The sequence below is a fragment of the Centruroides vittatus genome, unplaced genomic scaffold (assembly GCF_030686945.1).
Source record: "Centruroides vittatus isolate TY-2023 unplaced genomic scaffold, ASM3068694v2 contig_474, whole genome shotgun sequence".
Lineage (NCBI taxonomy): Eukaryota > Metazoa > Arthropoda > Arachnida > Scorpiones > Buthidae > Centruroides > Centruroides vittatus.
Genome location: NW_027122266.1, coordinates 3,206,024 through 3,225,967, shown reverse-complemented (window position 1 = coordinate 3,225,967; position 19,944 = coordinate 3,206,024). Strand labels below are relative to the sequence as shown.

Genomic DNA, 19,944 nt, shown 5'->3' with positions numbered 1-19,944 from the left:
TCGATCGCACAGCTGTGTTCGAGAGTATAACAAATAGATGTGGCTTTTTATTTCAACCTCCACCAAAGCTCATCTGTGCTTGTCGAATGTGTAATAAAATAACCAAGTATTCAGTCTTTCACCAATGTATTTGTATGTGTCGACATTCTCTAATTTCGGTCTTTCATGGTGACATATATATATATATATATATATATATATGATGATTTCTATAACATGTCTATATAATGATTTTAAAATTTTGATAGGTGCCCCAGGTACTCCATCTAAAGGAGAATGGCTAGCAAGGGTGAGCTTAATTCATTATTTTATTTATTTATTGTGGATTTTTTAAAGAAATCATTGTTAATTTTTATCTTTATTAGGTATTGCCTATAGGCAGTAGGATTGGTGTTGATCCTTATTTGATCCCATTTGGTAAGCGTTTAATCTTTATTATTTAATAATTATAACTGTTTTTAAGCAGCATCATTATGTTATTGAATTTAACAATTTTATTTTTATTTTGTCTAGATATTTATAAAAAATGTTTTATACAAAAATTCAAATGCAATATTATGTATTTCAAAATCATTCTGCTCACAGCTTGCAGAAAAACTAATTTAGTGTTAAAATGCATCTTTATTTAATTTAATTATTATATAGAAAATAATACAAAAACTTATTTTAGAAAATATTTTTCAATACATGTAGTTTGTTTGTTTGTAAGCTGTTTTTGTTGCTGTGAATTAATAAATTGCAGTAAATCAATTAATAAAAATTTCTATTAGTTTTTTCAGTATTGAATTTTAAATTTTATGGTAAATTTATATATTAAATATTAAATTTATATTACATTTGTATTTAGTGCATTTGAATAATTGCTTTAAATATACAGCTTTAATTTATATTTGTCAAATAGCATTATTTACCATTGCAGTTTAAAAAAGCAAACTGTTCAGTTTAAGAAGCTAAAATTAATTTTTATTCAGTAACATTTTTGGTCATGGCTATTCTCAGGTTGTATCAAATATAGATTATAATATGATGCTAGGTATTATACATTTTCATATCATTACAGCTACAATTTTGATATTTGGCAATTCTTTATAAACACTTGACCTTTCTTATTGATAATCAGAATCAACTCGTTCAATTTGAGGTCATTGAGTGTGTCTATAGCGACTGTGTTAAGTGACACTTGATTCTCGTGTTTTCTGTCATTGCCATACTGTCATCTGTGACATACATCACTGTCTCAGGAATAGTCAGTGGTTGCCGTCATCTAATTTTAGAACAAGGATTAGTCCCGCCTTTCTGTTTAGTACCATATGGTGGAAATCTCAAGATTTGGATAACCAATACCAACCAAACACAATAGCGAGGTTGAGGCTGAAGTTTTAAATGCGAAAATGTGTATGTCGGCCATTCAGCGCCGCTTTCCTGTAAGCCTAGAAGTTTGACAATGGCGTTTGGAAAGTCAGTGGAATTATACTCAACATTCCAAATGCCATTGTGAAACTTCTAGGCTTACAGGAAAACGGTACCGAATGTTTGACGTACACATTTTCATGTTTAAAACTTTGGCCTCAACCTTGCTATTAGGTCTTAATTGCTAGAAACTGTTTAGAGGAATGGAAACCAGAAATTGTTGTCACCTAACTTCTTGCCTGCAAGAATGAGAATTTACAGATAAAACTAAATAAGAAAGAACTAAAACTACTGCAGTCACTAATTAATGGGTTCCTAATTCAAAATAGTCAATCTGTTGGTTATGTTGTTGAAGTTGGGACATGAACATTAAGAAGCTTTTGATGGCTTAAAAGTGGCCTTGGCTTCAGAACCCATTTTATGTCATTATGATTATGAAGTGACAATTGAATTATTATTGACAAGCATCCACTGGCATGGATACAGTTTTGGTTCAGAATCACATAATAGCTTATGCTACTCAAATGTTAACAAATAACAAGAACTACTCAACTGCCAACATTCCTTTCCATTGTTGTTTGGACTATTGAGAAGTTTCTAGCTTACAGTTTTGGGCATCCCTTTTAATTGGTAATGCATCATCATTTATTATGCTGGCTTACAAATCTTTGGAATTCCTCTGGATAACTCATTCCATGGCCCTGTGGTTACAAGAGTATAATTTTACCATCATGGCCACAAACATCTTGACACTGACACCCTTTTACACAGCCTAATTTACAGCAAGGCTCAGTGCCAAATTAAGCCTCTAGCAGGCCCTAGACAAAATTTAAATTGGGATTCCATTTAAAGAAATCTTCAATAATGTCACTTAAAATTTTTATTAATAATAGAGAATACAAACTTGTATAATAATAATTGTATAATAAAAAGAGTTTCCAGCATAATGAAAAATATATAAAAATATATCAGGAGTCACTGCAGTGACTCCCCACCAACTAAAAAAACCACTGACTGACTATATATATAGGAATCAGAGTTTCCAATTTAGGGGGGTCAATTTCTCTGCCCCAAACATCTATAGTAATTCTGAATATCTTGTTCAAAAGAAAATCGTTTTCTTAGGTAATGTGCAAACTTTCAAGAGTTTCTAAAAAGCAATTGTTGAAATATAAGTAATTTAAAGTGCAAAAATTGCCAAAAAAGCTATATTTTCTTCTTTTTCTTCATCCAGCACTGTAGATGCTTGTAGAGAAAAACTACTGGGTCTAGAAAGCTCAGGTTTTACACTTAAGCCTTTCTCGTTATCAGTGAGGTGCTTGCAAAACTTCTGGGTCAAAGTTTACAGTGGTTTCCCCATAAAGCTAATTCAGTTTTATGGCTTAATATTATGCTTATAAAGATAAAATTGCATGGAAATACATGAATTTTATTCAAAATGTCATCCAGAATAAGAAAAGCTCAAATGTATGTGAATTAAAGCTTTCTATAACATTTTTTTATATAACCTTTTTTCTAAATTGTGTATCAAAAGTGTTAGTCAGTGATGTGCTCAGTCAGCACTGGACAAAATGAATATTGAAAGCTTTCAGCTTAAATTGTCAACTAGGACTTAACTATTATTAGGACTTATTATACTGGATAACTGGTTCTGCAAATTAAGTAAACAAAGTCAGAAAAACAGTCTTTATTTATCACCTAAACACATAATATCTTTGTGTTTCGAACCTGTTGGTCCCTCATCAGCATGTATTCGACTGACATGTTCTAAAAAATTTGAATTTCAAATTGTTACAAACTTATTTAAAAAACATAAAATTTCCAACAATAAAATCAATTTAAAACTTACAATTCTTGGGTTTTTAAATACATCCTTGAATCCAAATTTATTAAAGGCAAAGAACAATAATATAAATCCAAACATATTCCTGTTTTTAAACAATATAAATAATTAAATTAATAAAGATTGGTTTAAACCTATATTAATAAACTTACGTCATCGAGTTTTTGCTCTCCCTTGAACATCGTCTTAACCATATTTGATTTTTCCTTTTATACTTCCCCCCTCTCCCTCTATAGATGATGCTGTTCCATGATTAGTGATTTTCTCTTCCTGTGTTGTTATTTATTCTGTCTTTATGGATGTGTTTGTACAATTGCATTTTATAATTATTTTCCTCTTTTTTCCTTATTTTTACTGTGTTCAAATTTATTTAGCATCCTGTTAAATTACAATGTTCTGCTACTGCAGAATTTGCATAATTTCCTTTGATTGCATGAATATATTCTTTTAATCTTATTTTTAGTTTTCTTTTTGTTTCTCCAATATATGTTTTCTTCTGTTATTTCATATTTTTGATCATTTCTATAACAAAGATATTTTTTAGTTGAACTTATTTTTTCAAGTACTAAATTTATTTTATTCTCTATCACTTTTTTAATTCTTTCAAATAATTTTGGTACATACATTACTTTTACAAATTTTTTTCTCATTATCTATTAATTTTTTTGGTTGTTCATTTTTTCTAATTTTTCTATCCATTTCTTTAGTAAGAATTTTGGATAATCATTTAGTATGTACATTTTAAGTATTTTTTCTTCTTCTTGTTTCTGAATTTCTTTCTCATTTGTTCTCTATTTCATTTTGTCCATATACATTTTGAATATATTGAATTTCATGCAAATAGGAAAAATAAATTTGTAATTAATTATTTTAGGGATCTTTATAGGTTTTACATATTTTTTTATAAATTAATCTATCATCTTTTCTTTCAATTGTTAGATCTAAATAACACTATTCTTTTTCTCCATTTCTATTTCGAATTTAATGTTTTCTTTTATCTGATTAGCCTTTTCTAAAATTATATTTTCATCTGTTTTTCTTTTGTCAAAAATTATAATACAGTTGTCTACATACCAGTCGTAGAATTTAATCCCTTCTATATTGCTAATCTGTTCATCAATCTGTATCATAGATATTTCTGTCAGTTTTGGACCTGTGCAAGTTCCCACAGGTATTCCATCTGTTTGGGTGTAGAATTTATTATCATACTGAAAATAATTATTTTTGATTATTATTAAACATAATTTAATTAACCAATCAGATGCTTTTATTCCTATTAAAGAGTTTTCAATATCTTCTATTGTAATACTAGGGTACATATTTATAACGTCTAGTGATACTAACTTCATATTATCATTAATTGTAATATTATTATTCTGTAATCTGTAATAAGTCATCTATATTTTTTATACTATATTTAGATGTTTCTAATAAGTTTAGTTTATCTTTTGTTTGTTAAATTAAACTGTGTATGAAGAAACCATCATTTTTGTTTTTTTCTTTTCATTATTTGTAACAATATTTGATATTAAAGTTTTCATACAAACTTAATTTATATTAAACAGATTCTTGGAATCCTCTTTCTAATCAGTTGGAGTTAGCAGGGCATCATCTAGTAAGTGTGAATCAGAATTTAATTGATTTTATTTGGGATGATAGGCCACCACCACCCTCAACTAGTATAGAACCTTTACCACTGTCATATACTGGTAATTTTCTTTTCAGTTTTTAATAAATTATTAATAAATTTATTTACTTATTTAATTTTATTTCTTAGGAAAATCATTAGGAGAGAAAATAACTGAAATACGTCAAGAAATGACAAATAAAGAAGCTGTTGCTTTATTAATAACTGCTTTGGATGAAATAGCATGTAATTTTTCTTTTATTTTTATTAACTAACTAAAATATGACTTAGTATTTTAATATATAATAAAATGTTGAATAGGGCTTTTCAATTTAAGAGGATGTGATGTTGACTACAATCCTGTGTTTTTTGCATATTCCATACTTACTTTGGAAACTGTTTAGTAAGTTTATACTTTAGAAATTATAAAAAGTTATATCTGATTTATACGAGGGTGACTCTGAAAGTTTTGCAATACAAGAAAATCATCCATGATGAATTAGTGTTTTTTTTTTTAATACTAAACATTTCATATGACACATTACGTATAAATAAATTTTATCATTCTTCCTTACTCTAAGTGAAACAGGTCCTGTTTCTAGTAGTAATAATGGGACTTTCTAGAGAAGCACTTCATGTCATGATTTACTATGATTTTTATGTTGAACTGAATGACAAAGATTGTTATGAGCAATTGAAATTGGCTTTTGGGATGATGTCCCATCATTTGCTACTGTGATAGTGTTCAGGTGGTACAAAGAATTTCAGAGGGGTTGTACTTCCTTCCACAATGAACCATGTAACCACAAATAGCAGTGACTCCTGAAAATGTAACTGCTGCCCAACATATGATTGCAGAAGACCAAGGATTTACCTATGAAGTGATATAGGAGAGACTATAAACAGGAGTGTCTGCAGTTGCAGATATTTTTCCATACAGAGTTACAATTTTAAAAAAGTAGTGTCTCGATGGACTGTACTGTCCCACATGTCAAGAAAGCCATGTATGTATCCATAAAGATGATCCAGTTCCAATAACTGTGAAAAGGCAGAGCAATAAAAAAAAAAAGTTATGTTTGCTGTTTTTTCCATAGCACTTGTCTGATGAAAGTAATTAACCTGAAAGAACAGAAGACAGTAATAGCTAATTGGTCTACTACAGTTTGTCTTCTAGAATTCTGGAGTCTGAAAATTCAAGGTCTAATTTTGCATCATGATGATGCTTCATCACACACAGCCAAACAGACTGTTGATTTCCTTGGAGCTAATGTTAGAATCATCAGATATTCACCAGATTTGGTGATGTGTGACTTCTGGCTATTTTTTAATCTCATAAAACATTTGACATAGAGGATGAAATTGAGCTTCCTGGCAGAGCATTTCTATAGCATTCCAGAAAATGAGTGACATCATGCTTTTTATCTTCGAAGGAAATGACTATATAAGTACATTTTGGCCAGAGGAGAGTACTTTGAACATAAATAAAAAGTATTTTGTTTCAGGCCTTATAGTATTCCTGTATTGCAAAACTTTCAGAACGACTCCTGTAATGTATATAAAATAAGTTAAATGATAAATTTAATTAAAAATGAGCCACTTTTTTGTTCAGTTTATTTATAGATGAAAACAAGTTAACATCATCAGTAAGACGCCATCTTCAAAATGATGAATCTGATTATTCTGTTAAAGTGGAAATCCGGCCATATAAACTAGTGAAAGACTGTCTGGGATGGCTTGTAAATCAATTAAATGGAAAAATTTGGGTATTTATAATAGATTTTAATTAACTTTTATAATACCAGATCCTTTATATGTAATAAAAGTTTGGTGATTGACATTCTCTCTCTTCATATTTTTCCAAAACAGTGATAAACTGTAAGATTATTTCTAGGCTATATTTTGGTCAAGTTTTTAATTAAGTAATACCTATTGTGAAAATATTTAATTATTAATCTTAAATAAGTTGATAGCTTAACATAATGCAGGGGACGCTGCCATGTCCAAACTAATTGGGTGGGAGTGATCCAGATATTAAAAAAAATCCTAATTAGAGAGACTGAAAATTTTTAAATAAGACTGTAACAACGTCAGCTGTGTATGAAAAATGCTTATTTTTGATAATTACAATTAATTTTGAAAGTATTATCTTAAAGTTTTTTGTTGTTGATTTGCTTATGAGCTGCTACATCACATCAATGCCCCATCATCAAGTCACAAATGGTTGATGTATTGTGCTCTTCTAAGAACTTCAAGGCAACCTTAATTTTAAAAAAATTTTAAATATGCACACTACATGGAAAAGTGAGATTAGGAGTAATGTGTAAGATTTTTGGTTGCTTTTGATCAGTTTGGATATAGGAAGGTCTATTGTAATGATAAAGAAATTGTTGTAACAAACAGTAATAAAGAAATTGAAATTAAATATTAAATACTGAATATAATACAATAAATTGAAGAATAAACATTGAGTTAATGCAATTAAAAATAATACAATTGATCAAATAATGTATTTTTTTTTTTTTTTTGTTTCAGATCAGCACAAAATCAAGTTATGCTCTAGTCAATGTAGTTCCCAGGGTAATAATAATTACTTATTTTTTTTCTTTACAATTAGTTTATCAAGTCTTAAACATTTAATTTCTCAAATATATTTTGTTTGCAATTAATACATTCAAAACACAGTTAATGTTAATTTTATTCAGCATTATTATTTTTATTAACTTTTGAATGTTGATCATGTGTATTTAAGTCACTATTTACAAATAAAAGACTAACAGTTATAAATAAATGAAAATCAATTAGTGTTTGAACTAAGAGAGATAGAATAGTTCAAATTAATTTTATGACCTCTTTACTTTCAAAGTTATATAAGAAAAAATATTCTCTCTCTCTGCAATGGGTTAAATTAATTTAATTTGGTTTTTATACGTTTATTATGATTTTCAAATACAATGTCAATATTTTATTTGGATGAAATTTTATAACAAAATTAATTTTTAATGACATTAGTTACCAATTGAAAAATGTTTCAATTTTGTAAATTTTAAACAAAAATGAAATATTTATGAAAGATTATGTTAATTTCAGTAGATTCTCATTAATAACCTCTGTAAACTATCTGTGAGGGTTGATGTTAACTGACAATTGTCCTTAACAAGTATTATACAACTTCATCAAAAAGAAGGTTATACTGCATAAATATGGTAATATTTCACTGATATGTCATGTATAATTCCAATTTCTGTTTTCAGATAATTTTTTTTATTCAAAGAATCATCACAGAAAAATGTCAAAATAATTATTATATACATATAAGAAAAACTTGGGCATGAAAAAGTTTTTAAATCTTACAAATAAAATTATCATCTGTTTTAAATATGATTTTGTGAAGATTTTCAATTAATTTAGCAACATAAATAAATATGTATAAGAATTTTTTTAGGTTGTCAACTGAAAAAGCATCTTTTGAAGTAAGAACTGTCATCATCATCTTTAATCATCAATTTCCTTTTCACTTTCTTAATTCTCATTATTTGTTAAATTAGATTTTGGCATTTTAAAACAAAACTCCTTAGAATGATTGTACAATAAAAAAGACTATGTAGTACTTTCATGTGATATGTGTGTTGCCAGATGCAACTTTTTAAACCCTGAAAAGACACCCAAAATTTCTGAAAAAATCCTATATTTTGTTGACCAGTGTTATCAATAACACTGGTCAAGTAAAAAAACAATAGTTGTCTCTTTTATCAAAACAGTCATTTCTTACCAAAAATGGGGTGAGAAACCAGAATATGACTTCAGAATGCTTTTATTAGCTCTTGGTTTTAAGATATATATGGAACTCTAATCTATTTACTTGAGCACTTGTTTTTTTTTTTTTTTTTTTTTTCATTTGTAATCTACTTCTGGGACATCTTTTGTTGCATTTCAACAATAGTTAGCAAGCATAGATGCATTCCACTTGCCCTGATAACTTCTTTCCATCACTGAAATGTCTTGATAGAAGCTCTCTTGTTCTTTACTCACTGGTCAATAAATTGCTCGGGAAGAAGTCAAGATAGGAATTAAGAAAGTATATTTTAAGTGACATACTGCAACCTAATTCTCAGTATGTTGTTAGAAGTTTATTAACAGTTACATCATAGTTTTCAGATCTTCAGTTACCCAAGAAGTCATTAACAACAGATTTAAAAGCTTCCCAAGCTACTTTTTCATCTCTTGAATAACTCTATTAAAGGTTTTATCCTTAAACAGTTCTTGAATCAGCAGGTCAACAAAGATTCTTTCTTTGATCTTATTAGCATCACTTGTTTGGGGATTTTCAAATATTTGAAATTTTTTCCTTCTTGATTCATTGTCCTCACAAAATTCTTCATAAACCCAAGTTTAATATGTAGAGGTGGCAATATGATTTTATCACAGGCAACTAATAGAGTGTACTGGATATTTTTGTTTTCAGGCTCCATTACTTTCAAGTCATTTTTTTATTATGTAGTATAAAGATCCATTCCAGCTGAGAAAACAGTAATATTTGGTATACCCTAACTATTTTCCAATAACCTGGCAATAACTTTCAAATCTCTACAGATCTCTCATTAATGGTCTTCACATTTAAATTTTTTTTAAATGGCTTTCACAATTTCTTAGCTCTCCTTCCTATGTACAATGTGACCTACAGGAACAGATGGCAGTGAAGTTCCATTGTGAAGCAAAACTGCCTACAAACTTAGATGAGTCTTTGAAAAATCTCCAGTCTTTTGAATTATGCTCCATTTTCAAAAATGTCATCAGATCATTTACATCAATACAGTAAATAAGGTTGTTGTCCATTCAGAAAAATGGAGTTGTCTTTCTGCTGCTTTCTATATACAAACACGTCCTTGTTTTCCTCCAGAAGATTCCATTGTTGAAGCCTAGAAATAAGAAGTTCAGTTTTTTTTTTGTAACTCCAGATTACAAATTAAATCACACAGTTTATTTAAAGAAATTTTATGTTAGTTTACTGGATGAAGTTGATTCTGATGTAAAATCAGGATCTTGCTGTATTAAGACATGGCAGGTAGTCACTCTGTGTCTTCATCAGGCTCTAGGACATAATCTTTAGATGGGATAGGAACAGGCAGATCATCTCAGTATGCCACTGGTCATATAACTCAGCAGTTCTCAACCTTTTCTGCAGTATGCCTCTCCCATCGGAGCTCACATGCAATGTTGCCTTCCCCTAGCATATGCATAAATGTTTATAGCTCTGTATTCAATATATATTTATTTCTTTTTAATCACAAATTAAATGATACTAATAAAGTTTGATTGAAAATATAAAGCAAAAATACAATTGCACTACTAAAAATACAAATTCCTACCTACAGCACTTTGCACAAGTAAAATGGGTAATATCTGTACATGGTGTACAACTAAGAATTTATTCCTTCTAAATAAAGTTATAATAGAGTAAATTTTAAAAAAGTTTTTCCATGTTTTCTCAAACTGTAAACATCAATGTGAAGTTTGTGCTTTTTTTGAATTGCACAAAATGATTGATGTTTGGTTCTAACTCTGTCTGTTCCACGTGCAGGTCATTTTACTGCCAAGGCTGTGGCTTTCATTCAAGTTACAAGGTCACTATTCTTCCCTGCTATAACTGCAATGCCATTAGTGCATAAACTTATACAATCAATTGAGTCAAGCTTTCAGCACAGACAAATTTGTTAAGTAAGCAGATACGTCTTTGCCTTAAGTTGTTGTTGAGATTGTTTTACAAAACACTAACTCTTCTCATATTTCCTTCCATGGCATATCTCATGTAACAAATAAGCTGAGCCTGTGATAAAATAGTGGTTGATTCATTGAGTAGCAATTTAAATATTTTACTTTGTTTTACTTGTTGAATTAACTGCATTTTTAAATCCATAGCCAAGTCATTGGTTTGCTGTGAAACTGTTATTTGACAGTAATTGCAGCTGCCTCTCCATTTCAATATTCTAAAATCCACAGGCAAATATGAGACAACATGCATGCTTGCTTGAATAAAAAAAAAGTATTGAATGGCGGTGTTTGTAATTAAAAATTGTTACATTTTATATGGTGATTTTTCCAATTTTTGAACCATATTGTACGAATGCTGTATTGTATGAAGGATATCTGTATTTGAAAATCATAATATCAAATAATTTTGTTACATATATATGTGATCTAAGTTTCAGATTATAAGCAATTATCTAATATGTAATGTTAATTGATTCTTAAATTACTATATTACATAATTAGATTAATTAATTAATTTATTAACCTAAAACAAAAATAATAGTGAAATGTCAATATAACAAATGCTAGTTTAACAAAATATTTGGTATAACAAATATATCTTAGTCCCTGCCAATTTCCTATTTAGCTTATTGCAAAAATGTTTCAGTTTAATGTAAAAATGAAAATTTGAAAAATGAAAAACTGAAAAAATGAAAATTTCAGTTTAATGTAATAAAAATTCTGGCTGTTATAAAAGAATAGTTTCATTATAACGAAATCTATAAATGCTTAAATCATTCATTATTAGTAAATGATGAATATTATGTCAAATAGTCTGGCAACATTAATTTTAATGTCTAGTTCAGTTGTCAACACTGATTTTAATCAAATTAGTTATGGTTTTGTTTTGATGCTATTACTCTACAGTTTATTTCTTTTTTAAGTTTATGACAAAAAATAGAGAAAAACAAAAAAAATGAAAGCAGTTTTTTTGGAAGAGAATAATAAAATATTAGATAATGTGCAAAAATGAATTAAACAAAAAGATGTGCCTGACAGCCTACTGGAATGCTGTATCACAGTACTGGATTTTATCAAAAAACTTTCATTAAAGAAATAACATGCAAAAATCGGACTTCTTTTAACAGAAAATAATGGCTTCAAGCGGAAATAACAATTAGAGAGACAGGATTCCAACTAATTGGTACTACTATATTTTTATTTTGGTCATTATTTGATAATTTTTTTTATTACAGATTAATTTTTATTCTAATTTAATATTATTTACATTCTGAAAATGTGAAATTTAGTTTATATAAATATTAATACATAAATTGCATTTTTAAAAACTTTCTTACTTTAAAATGTAAGCATTTTTTTTTATCATCAATAAATTTCTTTTATCCTTTCATTTTTGATGGTATTTCAATATAACAAAAATATTTTGATGGTTTTTCTCAATTTCATTATACTGACATTTCATTGTAATAGGAAAATATATGTGTCTTAATATAGTTAATAAATAAGCATTCAGTTTTAGAGACGTTTAAAGAAATGAATAGAATGGAAATTTTTCAAAACTTTCACACATTTGAGCAATTACTTTACAAAACATAATTTAGAATTTTATTAGAATAGAAATATAATTGAATTATTATAGTATATTTACTGATAAACAGTAAAGTATTTGAATTTTATATTTTCAGCAATATATTTTAACTCAAAAAAAACTGGTATATTTGTTTTACATTGTGGATTTTCTTCTATAGGCTCGTCGGATAGAACTTTCAAGTCCAGTTCTTAATGCAAAATGTATTAAAAATGAAGTGGAAATAGAATGCATGCGTCAAGCTCATGTAAATTTTTAAAATGTTTTGCTTGATTTTAAGAATATTGATCTTGTAGAATGTTTTTAGTACAAATGTATATTTAACTTAAACATACAATAAAAGTAAATGAACAAGTAAATCAATATTTTTGAAATACCAGAAAGTAAATTATGATGATATTGAATATTATGTGAGAATTGGTAATATAATAAACAATTTTCAGTATGCAAAGAACATAAATATTTTATCTTCAAATTGGGAATTTTTTGGGATGACTTTTTGGGCTGCAATTTGAAAAAACTGTAGACCTATAAATTCCCCACTGTTCATTTTCCCCACATCTGTCCATCTTTCCCTAATCTTGAGAATGGAGTTAGTTAGATGAAATCAGAGATTAGATGTGGAAACCTTGGAGGCTGGACTAACTACATACGAATGTCTGATGCAAACTGGAAGTCGTGTTATTTTAATTTAAAACTTTTTCCCTGAAAGCAGTTAATAGGTGACCAGCATGACTCTATTGTTAAAGGAAAAGTATGATGGCAAACACTTCTAATAATTTGAGGTGGCGAGCACATATTTTAAATTTATTTAATTTAAAATATGATTAAAAATTGCAGCCTCAATAAATGCTCATTTCACTTTGATCTTTTTTCAGTAGACTAAAACAAAAATTTTTACATGACAAAACCTGTGAAATACTGTTTAAACATTCTGATCAAATGTGTTATTCAGAATTATTCATTGAAAAATTATTCAAAAATGATTCCTATTGCTAGCAAGGGGAGGACCAGATGTTCAGTCTCCAATTTGAACAAAACTTGGTGAGCTCGTAGCTCTAAACACAAACAGCTCCTTGTTCAAATAATAGGACTCATTTCTCAAGCATTTCCAAAAATTGGGCCTTTAAAAATTTAGTGTTTAGCTTGTAAGTCTTTTGAAGTTTTAAGTCTTCAGGTAGCTGAGCAAATATGACGTTAAGCACTGGAGCTAATGATGTAGGTTTGAAGGAGTTTTGGTTTAGATTAGTTAATTTTGGGTGTAACTTTATTATTTTAATGCATCATTAGCATTATTATTAATACAGTAGCTCCTCATTATATTGCAGATTCAGATATATCGTGCTTTTTTGGTCCTCAAATTTTAAAAGCACTCGAATCAATAAGTTTTAAAATAATTGTGATTGAATTTCTTTTTACAACGAAATAAGGTATTTTATTCCTACCATTGTTCTCGAAACTACCACTGCAGGTGAAAAAATAAATTTGTCAGAATCTAAATAAGCAAAACAGGTGGACAGATCAATTATCATTTGTTTCCTTTCAATATTAAAAGTTGTTTATTTATTGCTTTTAAGTACTGTCTCCTCATTTACAAGTTCCCATAAATTCAAAATTTCTGCACCTTTATGAGAATTGACACAATACTGTCAATTCACATAAAGGTCCAAATTTTGAATCCACAGAGTAATGTGTAAGGAAAGGATTTTTTTATTTCTAAACAGAAAGTTATAAATTTTTATACAGTAGTAACTTTATTTTGCATTTTAAAGAATTTTTACTCTAATTTTATAAGTTTTGATGTTCTATTATATATTCAATATATTTTTTTTTTAAATATTCAATTACTGTATTTATAATTTTTATTGTAAAATATAAATTGGTGGTGTTGCACCAAACTGCCTTCGATTCTCAATGTCACTTCTTACTTTTCTTCCTAAACTTGCCGAGTGACGTCATTAAATTGCTGGATGTGTGGTGCATAAGACTCTCATTGTACGAAAGCTTGGCATTTTTCTGTTTTTCCTGAAGTGTGATTTGGGATTCAATTTTATGCTGAATATCAAAACAAGTGGACTAGGATTTTATTCCAGTATTATATTTTTATTGCCACTTTAATAAAAGCATCACCAAATGGTGATTTTGACCCTATGCAGCACAACCCCTGCATCACTTTTAAAAATTTTAACCAGTATCTGGAGAAATTGATAGCATCCTTTCCATCTTAGGATAATGTCTCTAAAGTACTTGTCTTGGAGTTCTTTCATTTTTGAAAAAGGTCAAAGTCACACTCATGTCAGATGAATATGATGTATTTCTCCAAAACTGGAATTGTATAAACACACAATGCACAAAACCAACACCATGAGGTTGAAGGAGCATGAATATTTGATAAGGAAAAATCTCTCAACTATGGTGTTAGTGACGTATGTGGATAATGATGGCATGCAGGTTGAACTGCACAACATAAAAATGTTACACAGGGTGTCAGATAAAGCACAACACAAATATCTGGAGGCAAATGAGATCTATCGAGCAATTAAACAGGGAGTCTCTATTAATTTCAAGAAAACGGGCACACACTCCAAAGCATGGCATGCCATTTTTGAACTAGATTCCGCCGACATAAACTTGCATTAATGATAATTTAAATTACATACAATGTGTTTGTCATAATAATTAATGAGAAATTAATTGATTATTTATTCGTTTATCATTTAAATAATAAACATATTTTGAAATTATATCCCGAACATATAAACATTAAATGCAATGTATTCTAATTACATAATCAGTTGGAACATCTAAAAATAGCATGTGATTTTTGTTAGCTATTTTGTTCTATATTGTTTTTACCTGATGATGTCTATTTTTATATAGACAAAAATGTTAGTTAATTTTTCTTTTCACAGTGCCAGTATTCATTTTGTATGTTGTGTGTTGAGTGTGATGTGTGATCTAGTATCTCCCACTGCCGTCTGCTTAGCAATGGCTCACTTGTGGTGGAGAAAGGCTGTGTATATAGTCATGCAAGACAAATGGATATGATTGAAGTAGATGTGGCCTTTTCATCCTTCCACTTTCATTTTACAGGTTCTTGCTGCAGTTTCTTGGATTGTTGGTAGTGACACTTGTTCAGTTGGCATTTCAGTTCCAGGCATTTCATACAATCTGGTTTGTTTCATCAATTCAATTAATCCAAGGAAGGATTCTTCTTCATACTTACAATACTTCAGATCTGCTGCCAGTGATGGCAAATTGTTTTTCAATGATGGGTCAAAATTGAGATATGATCAAAAAAGATTCACATTTGGTTTATAAAGATTTAAATACTTAACTAATTTAAATCTGATCTTCATCATTTTTAAAGTAGTCTCTCCGGAAGTTATACAGCAATCCCACTGCTTCTGCTGTCTCAAACATTCCTTGAAAGCCATTGTTTTGAAAATTCTGAAGAACCTGTTGTGTTTTGGACTGGATCTCTTTGACCACATTGAAACACTGCTCCTTGAGCTTCAATTTCCTAATGGAGAACAAAAAGAAGTTGCAATGGGCTAAATCCAGTAAGGGATTTAGTGCATTGTAACTTCTTTTTCTTCAAAAATACTTACATTTTGAAGGCTGTGTGCAGAAGCATATTTGTAATGAAGGAACCAGGTTTGATGACATCACAGTTCTAGTCTTTTGTGATAAACATCTTCACACAATTACCTCAAAATGTCAGTAAAAATATGAATTTAATGTATGACTGAGAGGAACAAATTTTACACAATCCATTTAATTGAAAAAATTATCAACATACTCTTTTGTTTTCCTGACTTTCCTTGCCTTCTTGTGTGTTGGAGATTATTATCTTACCTGTGAATTACTTGTCATAAGCCTTCCAAAATATTTCAAGAGTCTCTATAACAGATTCCCAAGTTTAATGCAAAGTTTAATATTTGCTTTTTTGCTCAATTTAAAAGTTCATTCTTGAATTACATCATGAACTAACCAATTACAAAATTAATAATGTTTTAGTTTGAAAAACTCAATTTTATTTGGAAGACTACTGTTTAAATGCCTAAGACAGTAATCCTTGATGGCAAAAAAACCTGTACTTTGCACTATTGCCAAACAACAGTAACAGACCAGTTTTTGATCAACCCATATATGTAATGGGACTTTAGCATAAACTAACTAGACTTTTCATCTAAGAACTTAAAAAATGTGTTCTATTAGAACATGTTTAAAAAGTCAAAATTTAAACATTCAGTAGATCCAAATTATCTCATACAATAAACTATTAATATTAAGAAAATAATTAGATAATACAAATAATTCAAAAGAATTTAGGATTTTCTTAGAAATAATATAGGAGAAGGTGGTATTATGGAACTCCATTTTCATTATAGGAAATTGTAAACAAGGTATCATAACTACGCCCACATTTTTTGTGCGTAACTATCTGGTAACTAGTACTGGTAACTATCAAACTAAATGTTCCTAATTGAATTTTTTGCTAGTTTAATTATAAGTATGGTTTTTAAAGGCTTCTGTAAGAAAAGTCAGAAAGTTGTTTTTGGAAAGCCAGGTGGTAATGTGGAACCCCATTGTATGTTTTCAAGAAAATGCTTTAATGTATTCAAAAACAAATAGAAAAGTAGAAAAAAGTTAATTAATTACAAAATCATTTACTCCAATGTATTTTATTGAAAAAATGCTTTAATAATAGAAAAATATGACTTCCATCAACAATATATTTTCCAGCATTTCTTTTTCGATATACTCAGGAAGAATTGACTTTCTACCTGGTTTCTTTTTCACAAATTGTTCTGGACGAATGTCTGCTTTTTTTTTTAACTCTTTCCGCCCTGTGGGCACTAAGAGGGCCTCTTTTAGTAGGCCCATTATGGGTTCGGCCAGGCCCACAATGGGACGACTGGGTGGTGAGGGACGGGGCCCGACATATCTGAACGGACCACCCCCTGAAAAATTCCTGGGGATTATTCGACCCGTTCGGATTCGATCCCGGGTCCCCCAGAGCTGTAGGCTGCCACCTTGACCGCTCAGCCATCCGGCTGTCGACGAATGTCTGCTTGCAAAGAGAAAGTTTGCAAAGTAGTTTTTGGCACCTCATAAAATTTTGCAGCTTTCTTCAGCTGCATTTTATTATCCCTTACCATACTCACTGTCTCTACCATTTTTTCCTGGCTCCATGTTTCTCTCCAAGTTTTTCTTTGGCTTGTTCAGCTGGGCTCTAAGCATCTGAAAATTAAAATAAAATCAATTTTAAAAATCTGTTTAAAAGAACGCTTATCTATCCGGAACGGTTTTTTAAAACCAAAAATAACTTCAGAATTTAGCTAGATCTATTTGTCTATAGTTTTAGGTATCTATTTCTAATTTTTTCATTCGTCAACCATATACTTATACAAAATATTCCATGGTTTTAATTTGTGGGTATTACAAACCCAGAGGAGTCAGGTTCCATATTAAAAGCACCAATGGGGTCCATATATCGTGCATCTCCATCTTGGGTTAAATTATTTCTGTCAACACCAAACTTTAAAAATGTAAACATCAGATAGATTAACATGTACCCCTAAGGCCTATAGAATGGGACACATGCACCAGTTAACAACTACATGATTTATATTTTAGAAATAATTAAATTCACTTACCATTCAAAAGTTCGGAATTGTGAAAAACACAAATTTCCTGTTTCACTGAGCTCAACGACATAACTGAAATGGGAAGCATCCTCCTCCCCTTGCATGGATTGCTGCCCAGTGCAGCACAACCACAATTTGCTAGAATTCAGATCTATTATCAGTCTAAAATGGAGAGGTTCCATAATACCCCCTTCTCTGTGATATAGGCCATAAATTATTTTTATACATACAGTTTAGCATTTAACACACTATTCAGATTAAAAGTAGACTAGTTGGTTAGTAATCAAATTAAGAATATTAATAGTTATATATAGAAAAAGCTTTTTACAAAACGGCAGAATTCTTTAAAGCAAGAGTTTAAAACACTATAGGAAATCTAAACAAAGATGGCAGTTTTCTGCCTACATATAAATTGTGATGAAGTTCTGCCAAGTCCCAAACTTCATCACAATTTATATGTAGGCAGAAAACTGCCATCTTTGTTTAGATTTCCTATAGTGTTTTATATTTCATAGATTCTGAAGTTCTGCACTTTAAAGCATTAGCTGTGGCACTTTGCTGATGTATAGTAAAGGGATCCTATAGACTTTTCATAATTTTGTTATGTTAATCCAAGGATTTCTAAAAGTTTAAATTTCTGTGTTTTTTATGAAGATTTCTACTATATGTAGAAATCTTCATAAAAAGTGCATGCAATGTGATATAAACATTGCATGCACTTTTTATTTCTATTCATTTAAAAATTTTATTATTTTAGGCTATTCCAATATTATCATTGTAGATTAAATACTATTACTATTATTATTTTAATGAACATTATCTTTACAATAATGTACAATAAATTATTTGTTAGAATTCCTAAAATAGAATTTATTTTTATAATAGATAAAAGATGGTGTTGCAATGTGTGAATTTTTTGCTTGGTTGAATGAAGAGGTGTCTCAAGGAGAAGTTACTGAATTAATAGCTGCTACAAAACTAGAAGAATTTAGAAGGTATATGAATTTAATATATTTAGAAATGATTATATATAAAATTTATAAATTACTTTATATTAAAAATAATTTTTTTTTTTTTTTTTGCATTAAATTAAAGGCAGCAGAAAGATTATGTAGGTTCTAGTTTTGAAACAGTTTCAGCTTCTGGAGCAAATTCAGCTGATATTCATTATCGTCCTACTGAAGAAACTTTTCGAGTAATCACTGCAGATGAAATTTATCTCTGTGATTGTGGAGCACATTATAGGTATAAATCGTTTTCTTTCATTGTTTCTTTTCAGATTATTTTTACTATGTATTATTTATTAATAAATTGGAGTAATTTCTTTCCTTTTATAAATGTAGAGATGGAACAACTGATATTACTAGAACAGTTCATTTTGGTACACCTTCTCAATATGAGAAAGTGAGTATTAAGTTTTCAATGACTTTTTCAAGTACCATAGCACATTACAACTTTTACTGATTCTAACTTGCCTTATCATTGTTGAAATAATAGATGTTATTTCAACAAGTACAAAAATGACATAATATAAATTGGAATTATAAAAAAAATTATATTATTTTAAAAGCTTGAAGTGACATTGTACTCAAGGACGTTCCACTGAAAAATTTTTTTAAGTGGAAGGTCCTTTTTAATTTTTTTTTATTATATTATAATTAACTATGAATTTCTTTATGATATACTTTGATAAATAATTATCAGTAATAGAAACCTGAACAGATTCTAATGCACTAAACTATTGCATGAACAACACTCAAAATCACATTTGAAACTGACATTTTTACTGATTTCATTCAGTGAAGAGTATATTAGAAAGGAATGACCTAGACAATATAAACAAAGCATATAAACAACTACCTGAACTGCATCTTTACTGATTTCAATTCAGTGAAGATGTCAGTCATTCAGAGAATTTGTCACTTTACATATCATCAATGTTGCCAAATAAATAGAATTAAAATACTCTTTTTGCTTTTGAAAAGTTTCATGATTCTTTTTATATTTTCAGTTAAATTCATCACAATAATGTTTAAATTAATAATTATGTTAA

At 29.1% G+C, this 19,944-nt stretch overlaps 1 protein-coding gene across 4 annotated transcripts in view; it reads left to right on the top strand.

Annotated features, from left to right (window-relative positions):
• The window catches only part of LOC136977709 (xaa-Pro aminopeptidase 1-like), a 91,483-nt gene that overhangs the window by 43,379 nt on the left and 28,160 nt on the right, over positions 1-19,944 (top strand). For all 4 annotated transcript variants that reach the window (XM_067273254.1, XM_067273255.1, XM_067273256.1 and 1 more), the window contains 11 exons: positions 249-289; positions 366-417; positions 4,819-4,962; positions 5,031-5,126; positions 5,202-5,283; positions 6,490-6,643; positions 7,413-7,457; positions 12,398-12,484; positions 18,777-18,886; positions 18,987-19,136; positions 19,235-19,295. In XM_067273254.1, the coding sequence (XP_067129355.1) occupies positions 249-289; positions 366-417; positions 4,819-4,962; positions 5,031-5,126; positions 5,202-5,283; positions 6,490-6,643; positions 7,413-7,457; positions 12,398-12,484; positions 18,777-18,886; positions 18,987-19,136; positions 19,235-19,295 (1,022 nt within the window). The remainder of the gene's footprint in view (positions 1-248; positions 290-365; positions 418-4,818; positions 4,963-5,030; positions 5,127-5,201; positions 5,284-6,489; positions 6,644-7,412; positions 7,458-12,397; positions 12,485-18,776; positions 18,887-18,986; positions 19,137-19,234; positions 19,296-19,944) is intronic.